This window comes from Budorcas taxicolor, chromosome 1 (genome assembly GCF_023091745.1).
Source record: "Budorcas taxicolor isolate Tak-1 chromosome 1, Takin1.1, whole genome shotgun sequence".
Classification (NCBI taxonomy): Eukaryota; Metazoa; Chordata; class Mammalia; order Artiodactyla; family Bovidae; genus Budorcas; species Budorcas taxicolor.
In genome coordinates, this window is record NC_068910.1 from 196,651,196 (window position 1) to 196,664,496 (window position 13,301).

At 36.3% G+C, this 13,301-nt stretch overlaps 1 protein-coding gene across 1 annotated transcript in view; it reads left to right on the forward strand.

The window, feature by feature from the left end:
• Positions 1-13,301, forward strand: part of STAG1 (stromal antigen 1) — a 465,665-nt gene that overhangs the window by 201,257 nt on the left and 251,107 nt on the right. The window contains exon 5 of the mRNA XM_052642913.1: positions 2,895-2,991. Coding sequence (XP_052498873.1) covers positions 2,895-2,991 — 97 coding nt within the window. The remainder of the gene's footprint in view (positions 1-2,894; positions 2,992-13,301) is intronic.

Genomic DNA, 13,301 nt, shown 5'->3' on the forward strand with positions numbered 1-13,301 from the left:
CTCAGGTGGCTGGGCTTGGTGGAATGAAACCAAAGCCGAACCTCTGTACAATGCACTGTGAAGCTGGGGAAGCTGGTCAGTCACCCCACACTCCTTTTTTTGGCAGGAAGAGTTCTTTTTAGCTGTGGAAGATTTCTTCTTAGCACTGAAGGGTGCCAGTTTGGGGGATGGGATGATGCAGGCAAAATGAATTTAACCTTCATTTTCTTCTAATGTGAATGTTCTCAGTTTTGTTGTTCTTAAAACTTCATAAGTGGACTATAGAGATCTCCTGGATCTTTTTTTGTTCTTGGATAGCTGTTCAGTAATTGGTTTGTTTGTTTTTTAAAAAAGATTCAGTTATTTATATATGGCTGCGCTAGGTCTTCCTTGCTGCTTGAGTACTTTCTCTAGTTGCAGTAAGCAGGTGCTACTTTTCATTGGAGTGCACGTGCTTCTCATTGCGGTAGCTTTTCTTGTTGTAGAGCATGGGCTCTGTAATTGCAACATATGGGCTTAGCTGCTCCGCAGCATATGGAATCTTTGTTCCTCGGCCTGGGATGGAATCCATGTCCCCTGCTTTGGCAGAATTCTTAACTACTAGACCACCAGGGAAGCTCCAGACATTGATTTTTATAGGATGATGGAGAAGCTGGGTTTTATTCCAGCCAACAGGCAGTTTTTCTTTCTTTCTTTCTTTAAATATATCATTCTATTATTCACTGGCTTTTATTATTTTCTATGAGAAGTGTGCCATATATCTTATCCTTTTATCTCATGTATGTACCCTGTGGTTTTTTTTTTTCCTCTTTATAAAATGTTCCCAGCTATTTAGTTTTGAGGTACCTTATGAATATTTTATTTTATCCTCCTCTTCACCTATCAGCCAAGACCCTGTAAATTAAGACAAGTTGTATCATCCACATGCTTGTGTCCAAACTTGGTAATGTCTCTAACAGTTATCAGTCTGCCAGTCTAAGAAAGGCTTATCTTTTTGGAGTTAACTTTAGATTCTTAGGATGAGATGACTGGATGGCATCATCAACTCAGTGGACATGAATAAGCTCTTGGAGATAGTGAAGAATAGGGAAGCCTGGGGTGCTGCATTCCATGGGGTTGCGAAGATTCAGACACAACTGAGCAACTACCACCACCATTGTATTTTCTTTATACTTTAAAAACCAAATCTACCAGATGCTAATGTGTTGAGAGAGAGTTGTTATTTACACCAGCTGTTAATAAAGGGTCTTCCCCTTAAACATAGAAGGAAATATGATTGCTCCTCAGATCACTAAAGAAGAGAAATGTTCAATCAGAATGGGTTAAAATAAAAGGGCTGATGAGATCTAGAATTGGTGATACGTGGAGCTCTGAATACCAGTATCGTATGTTGCTGGAGGAAGTATATACCTGTTTTGGAAAATAGTGTGATGTTGTATACTAAACCTCAATATATATGTATTGTTTGTTAATAGGTCTGCTACTAGGTATGTATACAGCAGAAAAAACATTTATGTGAGGATATGTGTATAGTTGTGTTCATAATAATTTTATTTGCAATAGCCCTAAAATGGAAACAACTCTCATGTACATCAATAGTAAATTGGATTATAAGATAAGTATGTTAAGTCATTGAAGCGCTGTCCAGCAGTACAAACAAGGAATTACTAATAACACATAGTAACATGACTGAATCTCACTGCTAAAATAAATCAAACACAAAACATAATAGTATTGACATGAATTTCAAAAGCATATCTATTGTTAAGGAATAATAATTAAGCTATTTGCTTGCCAAATGGTTACTAACTAGAAGGGAACATGGGGCAGCCTGTGTTGGTTCTGGAGGTGTTTTTTATATTTGCATTTTGGTTATGGTTATACAGGTGCATGTATATGTAAACTTTCATCAAGGAATATCTTAAGATTTCTGGATTAATTATACATAGTTGTAGCTAAGTACAGAAATAAAAGTTTACTTAAAACTTTTAAAAAAGTAATTTTTATCTATTTCCTGTGCTTCCCCTTCACCCCCAGCAAAACTCTCAATAGTTATGCCTGGTAGTATGCTAAGTGGAATTACATTAAATTTACCTAACAATTTGGAAAGACTTTCTTGATGCAGCATGAAGCTTTTTTAATATGGAACTTATTTAAGTCATTTTCTATAACCTAAAGGTGGTTTTATAATGTTCTTCATTAAAATTTATGTAGTCCTTCGATTTGTTTCTAGATGATTTTAGTTGTGAGCAGCCTTCTCAATCCATTTATATTTCATAATATTGCTAATGTTCAAATTTGATTTTTTACTTTTATCTTTTGTCAGTTGTTAAATTTTTAATTAATCTTTATATTGCATTAGTAGAGACTCAGTAGAAAAGGAGAATTGTCCTTATTGATATTTTACTAATTTTTGCATAAACTAAAATCTTTAAAATATGTGTTAAATGCTTAGGGATACATCCTTGCCTCATTCTTCTTAGAGCTGAAAAGTGTTAAAGTTTCCACAAGAAATCTGTTTTGGCCTTTGTCTTTATGTTGTTTACCAACATATCACATAAGCCCAGTTTTTCTAGATATGTTTTTATTAAGCATGGCTCCAGGATTTTTATCAGATACCTTTTGAGATCTGGTATTATAATCATTTATTTTTCTTCTTTACATTGTTGATTAATTGAATTGAGTTCCTAATATTGAATCATCCTTGTGTGTAGGTAAAAATGTATTTTATTATATATGGTCTTAATTTTATATTATATATATAATTTAATATATATTATATATGTGATTTAATTAAGTAGTTTTCTTGTTTAAATAGCTACACATAGAAAACCAATAATTTATCGAAAATTCATTTGCTGTAATGTCAATTAAAATTTTTTTCTTTCTTTTTTTCTCCCCCCCACCCCCCACAGTCTGTGGTCGATGACTGGATTGAATCATATAAACAAGACAGGGACATTGCACTTCTGGATTTAATCAACTTTTTTATCCAGTGTTCAGGATGTCGAGGTACAGAATGTTGGAATAAATGATGTACACTGAGTTTGTCAGTCCAGCAGTTTCAAATTTACTTTACCTTGGGTTAATCATTTTATAATTCATTCTGGAATTAATTGCTAGTCTTTTGTGGTAAAATTATTTTATTTAAAAATATTTCTCTTTTTCCAGCTTCAGTTTTACTCAACAGATTTCTGAAATTTTAATGTTTTGAAGGAAATCTGAAATTAAGGATTTTGTGAATTGACCTTTTAGATCACAAGATTTTATAGTTAATGTTTACTGATATTATTTGTATCTGTGCTCTATGTTGTAAACTGTGCCAGTTGCTAACATTCATTATTTTGAATCCTCATCTTGTAGATGAAGTGCTTGAATATGAAAATCAGGTTTAAATTTATAATCATTTGGAATCTGTAGACAATTTGTTAAAAAGTGAAGTTATTTTAATCATATTAGTAGGTAACTGATAGAGACCTTTTTTCTCTAGAATAAATATTAACAGGTTAAATTGTACTGTATGGGATACATCAGTTGGTAAACACCATTCTTTGCTTATCAGTGAAGAAAGGTGATCTTCTATTGAGGTCACTGATCAAATTGATTTCTTGAAGGCTTTCTTATTTCTGATCAAGTTATCATTCACCATATTAACGTAAGAATTTTATCAAATATTTACAAAGTACCTAGGTTATTGTTCCTAAGTATATATATATATACTATCAAGACAGTCTATGCCCCAGTAACTATTAGAATATGTTTAATTTTTATTTTATTTTTTAATAATTTCTACTTTAATTTTTTAATGTCCTTTCTACTTTGACTTTATTTGCTATTTATTTATTTGGCCATGCCATGCAGTGTGCGACATCTTAATTCTCCGGCTGGGAATCCAGTCTGTTGCCTGCTGCAGTGGAAGTGTGAAGTCTTGATCACTGGACCACCAAGAAAGTCCCTGTTGAGTTTTTAAAGAAGGGTGTTTAGCAAAGAAAAGGAGGGAAATATACCAGTAGTTCACTGAACTGCTCATTACCAAGAGACTAATAAAATTGGTTACAATTTAATGACTGTTTCAGCTTGGCAGTATATGTGCCAAGCTGTATGCTTTACATACATTAGCTCGTTTAATATTGGTTTGACACTTTTATCAGTCAGATATGATTCTTATTCTGTTGTTCAAGAAACTAAGGATTCAGGGCTTAGGTTAGTTTTTGGACATCATCCAATTTTTAAGTGCCGAATTCATGATTCAGATTCAGGCTCGTCGCTATCTTTAGTCTCCATGTCTAACCACAAGATATAGTGTAGGAACGACAAGGAGGAGCTTCTGATTAAACCTAGGTTGTGTGTATGTGTGAATATGGGGATATTTGTAAGAAAGTGCATCTCAAAGGAACAAACTTGATACTGGAACTGAGGTGTTGAGTCCAAGTTGACAGTTGGTGTAAAAATTCCAGAAGAAGAGAAAGTACAGCACACTCTAGTGCATAAAGAGAGTTTGTGGCAGCAACCTGGAGCATAGAGTTAGATGAGGATTGGCAAGAGATTAGTTTATTTGAAGGAAAGTGAGTTTAAACTGGGAAAGGCAATTACTGAGTGAAGTGCTTTACATATATGGTCTTGTCTAATCTATGTAAGTGTCCTATTAGAATGAGTTTCGATTTTAAAACAAATGGTAGTCTTAAAATTTTTTGCTTTTGTAAATTGTTTGTATGGTTAAAAACACACACACACACACACACACACACACACACACACACACACAACAAGAGAAATGTAAATCAAAAAGCCTTTACTACATCTTGCTTTACCATCTATCTCCACAGAGTTACTTCTTAACTCCTTTGTTGTATATCCATCTGTCTGTCTGTATCTGCTTTATTGACTATGCCAAAGCCTTTGACTCTGTGGATCTCAATAAACTGTGGAAAATTCTGAAAGAGATGGGAATACCAGACCACCTGACCTGCCTCTTGAGAAACCTATATGCAGGTCAGGAAGCAACAGTTAGAACTGGACATGGGACAACAGACTGGTTCCAAATAGGAAAAAGAGTATGTCAAGGCTGTATATTGTCACCCTGCTTGTTTAACTTCTATGCAGAGTACATCATGAGAAACACTGGGCTGGAAGAAGCACAAGCTGGAATCAAGATTGCCGGGAGAAATATCAATAACCTCAGATATGCAGATGACACCACCCTTATGGCAGAAAGTGAAGAGGAACTAAAGAGCCTCTTGATGAAAGTGAAAGTAGAGAGTGAAAAAGTTGGCTTAAAGCTCAACATTCAGGAAACGAAGATCATGGCATCTGGTCCCATCACTTCATGGGAAATAGATGGGGAAACAGTGGAAACAGTGTCAGACTCTTTTTGGGGCTCCAAAATCACTGCAGATGGTGACACAGCCATGAAATTAAGATGCTTACTTCTTGGAAGGAAAATTATGACCAACCTAGATAGCATATTGAAGAGCAGAGACGTTACTTTGCCGACTAAGGTCCATCTAGTGTAGGTTATGGTTTTTCCAGTAGTCACGTATGGATGCGAGAGTTGGACTGTGAAGAAGGCTGAGTGCCAAAGAATTGATGCTTTTGAACTGTGGTGTTGGAGCAGACTCTTGAGAGTCCCTTGGACTGCAAGGAGATCAGCCCTGGGATTTCTTTGGAAGGAATGATGCTAAAGCTGAAACTCCAGTACTTTGGCCACTTCATGCAAAGAGTTGACTCATTGGAAAAGACTGATGCTGGGAAGGATTGGGGGCAGGAGAATGGGATGACAGAGGATGAGATGGCTGGATGGCATCAGGGACTCGATGGATGAGAGTCTGAGTGAACTCTGGGAGTTGGTGGTGGACAGGGAGGCCTGGTGTGCTGCAATTCATGGGGTTGCAAAGAGTCTAACATGACTGAGCTACTGAAAAGAAAGTGAAAGTGACCGGTGGCTCAGAGGTTAAAGCGTCTGCTTGGAATGCGGGAGACCTGGGTTCGATCCCTGGGTCGGGAAGATCCCCTGGAGAAGGAAATGGCAACCCACTGCAGTACTCTTGCCTGGAGAATCCCATGGAGGGAAGAGCCTGGTAGGCTGCTAGTCCATGGGGTCGCAAAGAGTCGGACACGATCGAGTGACTTCACTTTCACTTTCACTTTCCCTCTTTTCCAGAATCAAAGCATTCCTTTTTATGTATGTACAACAATTTATTTAACTAGTTGTCTGTTAACAGCACATTGACTACTATCTATTGTCTTTTGCTCTTACAATGAGTAATTTCATGTGTACCTCATTTGTTCTTTGTGGCAGAATGAATATCTGTAGGTTATTATATTTTTAATTATATTAGATATTGCCAAATTTCCTGTTATGGAAATTATGTCCATTTTACTCCTATCAGTACTATATGAAAATAATTGTTTCTGTTTGGTCTTTTTGACAAAGTGTTTTTATCAAATTTTTTTATTGGTCTTACGAATAATTTAAAAATACATCATATGATTTTTTTTTAATTGAGGTAAAATACACTTAAACAGTTAACCATTTTAAAGTGGGTGGTTCAGTAGTTTTTATCACATAAAAACATAATAGTGTTGTACAACCACCCCTTTGTGGTATCAAAACTTTTTTGTTATCATCCCAGAAGAATACTTGTCATTAACTAGTCACTCCACTGCAGTCCTTGGCTACCTCTAATCTTGTTTCTGCTCCTATGTTCTAGTCATTTTATGTAAAAGGAGATTGTATAGTATGTGCCCTTTTGTATCTGATCTCTTTAATTTAGCATATCTTTGAGATTTCTCTGAGTAGTAGCATATATTGATAAAATTCATTTAATTGTATGTATATATTACAGTTTATTTATCCTTTCATCCATTGATACACAGTTGGAGTTGTGCTTTTTGGTTGTTGTGAATATTGCTACTATGAATATTTATGGTCAGTTATCTATTTGAGTACTTATTTTTTAATTTTCTGGTGTAAATACCTAGTAGTGAAATTGCTGGATCATATGGTAATTCTATTTTAAGTTTTTGAGGAACTGCCAAACTGTTTTCACAGCAGCTGCACCATTTTAAATTCCAGAAATATATGAAGATTCTTATTTCTCCACATCCTCTAAAACACTTTTCCTTTCTAGTTTTAAGATTTTAGTGTCCTATGGGGTATGAAGTGGTATTTTTTTAATGGTTTTGATTTGCATTTTGTTTATTACCGTGACTTGGGTGACTTTTTGTGTTTTTGGCAATTTGCATGTCTTTTTTGAAGAAATGTGTATTTGAGTCCTATACTTATTTTGAAATTAGATGGGTTTTATTTTTGCTGTGAGTTATTGTATTAGATTTCTTTGTATATTCTTGATATTAAATCTTTTATCAGATACATAACATGTAACTGTTCATAACTTGCAACTACTCCCACACTGTGGGTTGTCTTTTCCCTTTATTAAAGATGTCCTTTGATGGACAAAAGTTTTAAATCTTTGTGAAGTCCAACTCTTTTTTCATTTCTTTTGCTCATGCTTGTGGTATCAAATCTTTGAATCTGTTGCCATTTCTAAGAGCATGAAGATTTACCTCCATATTTTCTTCTGATAGTTTTATAGTTTTAGAACTTATATGTAGGTCATTGATCCATGGTTAAGTTTTGTACTTGGATGATTTTAATTTGTATTTCTCTTACGTGTGTGACTTCAGAGCCATTTTTATTTCTTTTTTTTTTTTTTTTTCAGTTTTCTGTTCATATCCCTTGCTACTTTTCCTTTTAGCTATCTTCATAGTTCCTGAAAAGGAATTTGACAAAACAGATTTAAAACATTTTAGTATATCAGACTGAGATGCATATTTCCTTAACATGTTTAAAAGAGAAAGCTCACTGTCTCTCATGTTAGTACAGTGTAATAAAAATCTAAAATAGATTCAAGTACAGTTAGCACATATGAAAGAAGACAGCCGTGAGATACAACTATACAATATACCAGTTTTCATCTATGAGATTGAAAAATTATAAGTTATAATCTCTGTTCTTTAGGCTGTGAGGAAACAGACACTCTTACATTATTTGTTGAAATAAAAGTAGATACATAGCTCATAGATAAAAATTTGACATTATCTACCAAAACTCCCTCATAGCTCAGTTGGTAAAGAATCTGCCTGCAATGCAGGAGACCCTGGTTCAATTCCTGGTTCAAGAAGATCTGCTGGAGAAGGCATAGGCTACTTACTCCAGTATTCTTGGGCTTCCCTTGTGCCTCAGCTGGTAAAGAATCCACTTTCCATGTGGGATACCTGGGTTGAATCCCTGTGTTGGTAAGATCCCCTGGAGAAGGGAAAGGCTACCCACTCCAGTATTCTGGCCTATACAGTCCATGGGGTTGCAAAGAGTCAGACACGACTAAGCAACTTTCACCAAAACTCCATATGTTCTTAATCTTTTGACCTAGCCATACAGTTCCTGGAATTTTGCCATGAAGATATATTTCCATTTTACAAAAATAAATGCACAAGATTATTCAGTAACATATTATTTGTAGTAGTGAAATATTGGAAACAACCTAAATGCCAATGTATAGGACAGTGATTGAATAAACTATGGCAAAGCTTATTCAGTGGAGCTTTTTGGCATGGCAAAAAATTATGAGGAAAAACTGTGTGGGCTGATGCAGGGAGATTTTCAGGATACGTTTTTTTTTTAAGTGCAAAAGAGTGTCTAAAAGTATTCAACATTTTTAGACGAAAGAAGGGAAATAGTAGAATATACACATGTATCTGGTCACTTGACCATAAAGAAACAAAGGGAAGACAAGACACAGAATAATAATTGCCTACCTGTAGGGTATAGTGAAGTTGCTCAGTTGTGTCCAACTCTTTGTGACCCCATGGACTGTAGCCTACCAGGCTCCTCCGTCCATGGGATTTTCCAGGCAAGAATACTGGAGTGGGTTGCCATTTCCTTCTCCAGGAGATCTTCCCTACCCAGGGATTGAACCTGGGTCTCCTGCATTGTAGGCTGATGCTTTACTGTCTGAGCCACCAGGGAAGTCCCCTGTAGGTTATGTGTGTATGTAAATGGAGTGTAAAACTTACAGGGAATTGGGGTGGAGGGATGATACTTACTGGAATATACTTTCTGAACAGTGTTGGTTGACTTTGGAAGTTATCTTCATGTTTCATATACTCAGAATAAAGGAAAAATCACTGAAGATGGATGGAAAATCCAAGACTTGGATGCACTCAGAATAGATGAATCATGCATAAATAACACATGCTGAAGAGTATAAAAAGTACAAACTAAAATTTGAACTCAGTACTTATACTCCAGCACTAGTGGGGTAACGTGAAAAACATATTTACCTCCTCAGATTGTCTCCTTACGAGATATGTATTATGAATAAAATGGTACTTTACCTGTAAAAACTTAATAGACACCATATGCTTCATGGTAGGCACTTATAAGAACTCAGCCTCATTAGCCTATAGTACAGAGTCTGAAACTACTCATGAGAAAACTGGGCAAGCTCAAGTTGAGGTGTATTTTTCATAATAACTATCCTGTACTCTGTAAGAGTGTCCCTGTCATGAAATAGAAATGGCTAAGAAAACTGTTCCAGAACTTAATGCAGTATACGATCTTAGATTTTTCTTTTGACGTCAACAACATTATTGAGACGAATACTAAATTGTAAAATCAATTCTGTGAATTAGAACATATATATGATATTGTTAATTTCAGCATTCTGATCATTATTCTGTAGTAATATTAGATTTTTGTTTGCTCTGGGGAAATATATACAGGAGTACTGATGAATAAAGGAATATGTGAAGACGGAGAGGATTAAAAGGGTAAAATGTTTACATCTGAGAATTTGGTGATGGGTATTCAGAATCCCGTGTACTTTTCTTACAACGTTTTTGTAAATTCTAGAAAGTGAAAAATGGAAGGATGAAAAATCTTTTTAATCCCAAAGCCAACATCATGCTCAAGGGAATATAGTAGAATAATTTTCACTGTAGTCAAGCAAGACAGAGATGCCCTTTTTCACAACTGCCAGTTAACATTATCCATATAAGCCAGCATGTTTGTGGTGAAGCCAGTAAAGTGAAGTATGTATGATCACTCTTTGAGAGTGATATTGAAAGTTAAGAAATTTCAAGAGGAAGAGTTTGCAAAACTAGTAAAAACAATATAATAATTGTGAAAGAGATCAAAATGGCAGAGTATGAGGATGCTGAGCTCCCTTCTCCCTGATGGACATCTCAGAAATACAGTACATGTGTGGCTACTGTTACTGAAACAAACTGTACACTGATAGAACAGCCTTTCTGTGACCAAGATGGCAAAGAAAGATTCACACAGAGTTGAGTAGGAAGAGAGCAGAAATTATCAGTTCTGGACTTGCACCCCTAGCAAGGAGAGCATATCACAAGCTCGAGGATCCTTCCTAGGGTGTGAGACATTTGAGCTACATATTTGGCAACCCAGATTTGGGGTCCATTACCAGGAAGATTAGTCCCCTTAGCTGGTTTGAAATCCAGTAAGACTTACCATATGGCTATAAAAAACCAAGTTCCACTTGTGATGGTTGCATAAAAACACTTGTTTCCGCTCAGGAACAAGGTGGAGGAAGCAGATTTAAAACTACCTGAGACTGACTGATTTCCTGCAACTGTCCCAGTTGCACACTCTGGCTTGCACTGAGTACTTGCTCCAGCCCCCCTTCCTCTCACACCGTACTCTACTAGGGTGAAGGCTGCCATTGGCAAGTAGGGTAAGGACTTGGAGATTTGGAGCTAGCTCAGACTCAGTCTTATGTCGGAACAGAGCAAGGGCAGTCCAAGACTGGATGGCTTCACAGTTGAATTCTACCAAACATACTAAGAAAATCTACTGCCTGTCCTTCTCAAACTTTTACAAAAAGTTGAAGAGGAGGAAACATTCCTAAGTTCATTCTGTAAGGCCACTAATGCACAAAGACTGGCCCCACCCCAAATACAAGCCAATATCTCCGATGACTATAGCTACAGAAATCTCAGGAAAATACTAGAAAACCAAATTCAGCAATCATCAAAAGGATCATACACCAAGATCAGAATTCAGCAATCAGAAGGATCATACAGCAAGAAAAGAATTCAGCCATCAGAAGGATCATACACCATGATCAAAATTCAGCAATCAGAAGGATCATACACCGTGATTAAATTGGTTTTATACAGGATGCAGGGATGGTTCAGCATTCATAAATCAATACACCACATTCATAAAAAAAATAAAATTACACAAATCATTTCAGTAGACAGAATTCAGCATTCATTCATTCATGATAAAAACTCTTATCAAACGTGAAAGTCGCTTAGTCATGTCTGTCTCTGCAACCCCATGGACTATGGAATTCTCCAGGCCAGAATACTGGGGTGGGTAGCCTTTTCCTTCTTCAGGGGATCTTCCCAACCCAGGAATTGAACCCAGGTCTCCCGCATTGGATGTGAATTCTTTACCAACTGAGTTATCAGGGAAACATCAAACTTGGTACGGAGGATATATGGCAGTATAATAAGGTGTAAGTATCACAGACACACAGCTTTTAGGTTAGTGCAAAAGTAATAGCAGTTTCAGAGCCTGAATTTTAAATCATTATAACGAGGTAAAACTGCATCTTTATTAAACAAAAGAGGAACCATTACAGTCAGCACATTTTTTGCCAATGAAAAATAAGTTTATTCCTGTAGCATAAATATCCATGCTTTGGGATTCGGTGAACTCTTGGAAAGCATTATCTGTGTCCTGCTGGCTATGGAAACATTTCCCTTGCAAAAAGTTGCCGAGATGCTTGAAGAAGAGGTAGTTGGTACCAGTAAGAGGTCAGGTGAATATGGCTGATGAGGCAAAACTTTGTAGCCCAGTTTATTCAACTTTTGAAATGTTGGTTGTGTGACCTGTGGTCAGGCATTGTCATGGAGAAGAATTGGGCTCTTTCTGTTGACCAGTGCTGGCTTCAGGCATTCCAGTTTTTGGTGCATCTCATCAATTGTGTGTACATGAGTAAAAAAGTCTTATATTTGTGTTTCCAAAATTTTTATTTCTGAACGTTAGGTATTAAAAGAAATCATTATAAGTAGTCTTCATTTTTTCTAAAGTAGACTTTATTTTTTATAGGAGGTTGAGGTTTACAAAAAAACTAAGTGAAAATTACATAGTTCCCATATACCATCTTTTCCCCTCAGTTTCACCTGTACATTCATCTTGTACATTTGTTAAAATTGATGAAAAAGTATTGATACATTATTAACTAAAGTCCTTAGCTGACATTAGGGTTTGTCCACTGAAAAAAATGCACAACCTAAAAGTTGAGAATTACGTTTTATTTTGTGAACTTGGTGAGGACCTAACCCTAAAACAGCCTATGAGATAGCTCAAAGGGACTACTCCAAAGAGATAAGGGAGGAACCAGGATATATAGGAGTTTTTGCACCAGAAACCAAATATTAGTATTTTATTTTGTCTTGTTTTTTAATTGGAAGATAATTCCTTTACAGTATCATGTTGGTTTCTGCTGTACAAAAACTAATATAAGCCATAGTTATATATAACCCCTTCATCTGGACCTCCCTCCCACCCCGCTGCATCCCACCCCTCTAGGTCATAACAGAACCCTGGATGGTGTCCATGTGTTATATAACAGCTTCCCACTAGATATTTGTCTTAAACACAGTAGTGTGTATATGTCAGGGCTACTCTGTCAGTTCATCCCACCTGCTGCTTCTACCACAAGTTCATTCTCTACATCTGTGTTTCTATTCCTGCTCTGCGAATAGGTTCATCGGTACTGTTTTATCTTGATTCCAATATATGTACATTAATATACGGTATTTTTCTCTTTCTGACTTAATTCATCCACCTCTGTTCATCTGACTCATGTTAGTTTGTTTATGGCTGAGTAATATTCCATTGTATATACATGCCATGCCTTCTTTATTGTTCGTATGTTGATGGATAGCTAGCTGGTTCCCATGTCCTGGCTAGTTAACATAGTCCTGCAATGAACATTGGGGTACATCTGTAAAAACTATGGTTTTCCCAGGTCTGTGCCCAATAGTGAGATTGCTGAGTCAGAGCGTGGTTTTAGTTCTCGTTTTTAAGGACTCTCCATACTGTTCTCCATAGTCACTGTATCAACTTACATTGCCACCAACCGTGCAAGAAGGTTCCCTTTTCTCCCCATCCTCTACAGCATTTATTGTTTGTAGATTTTTTAATGATGGCCATTCTGACTGGTGTGAGATGGTACCTCACTGTTGTTTTGATTTGCATCTCTCTAATAATGAACAGTGCTGAG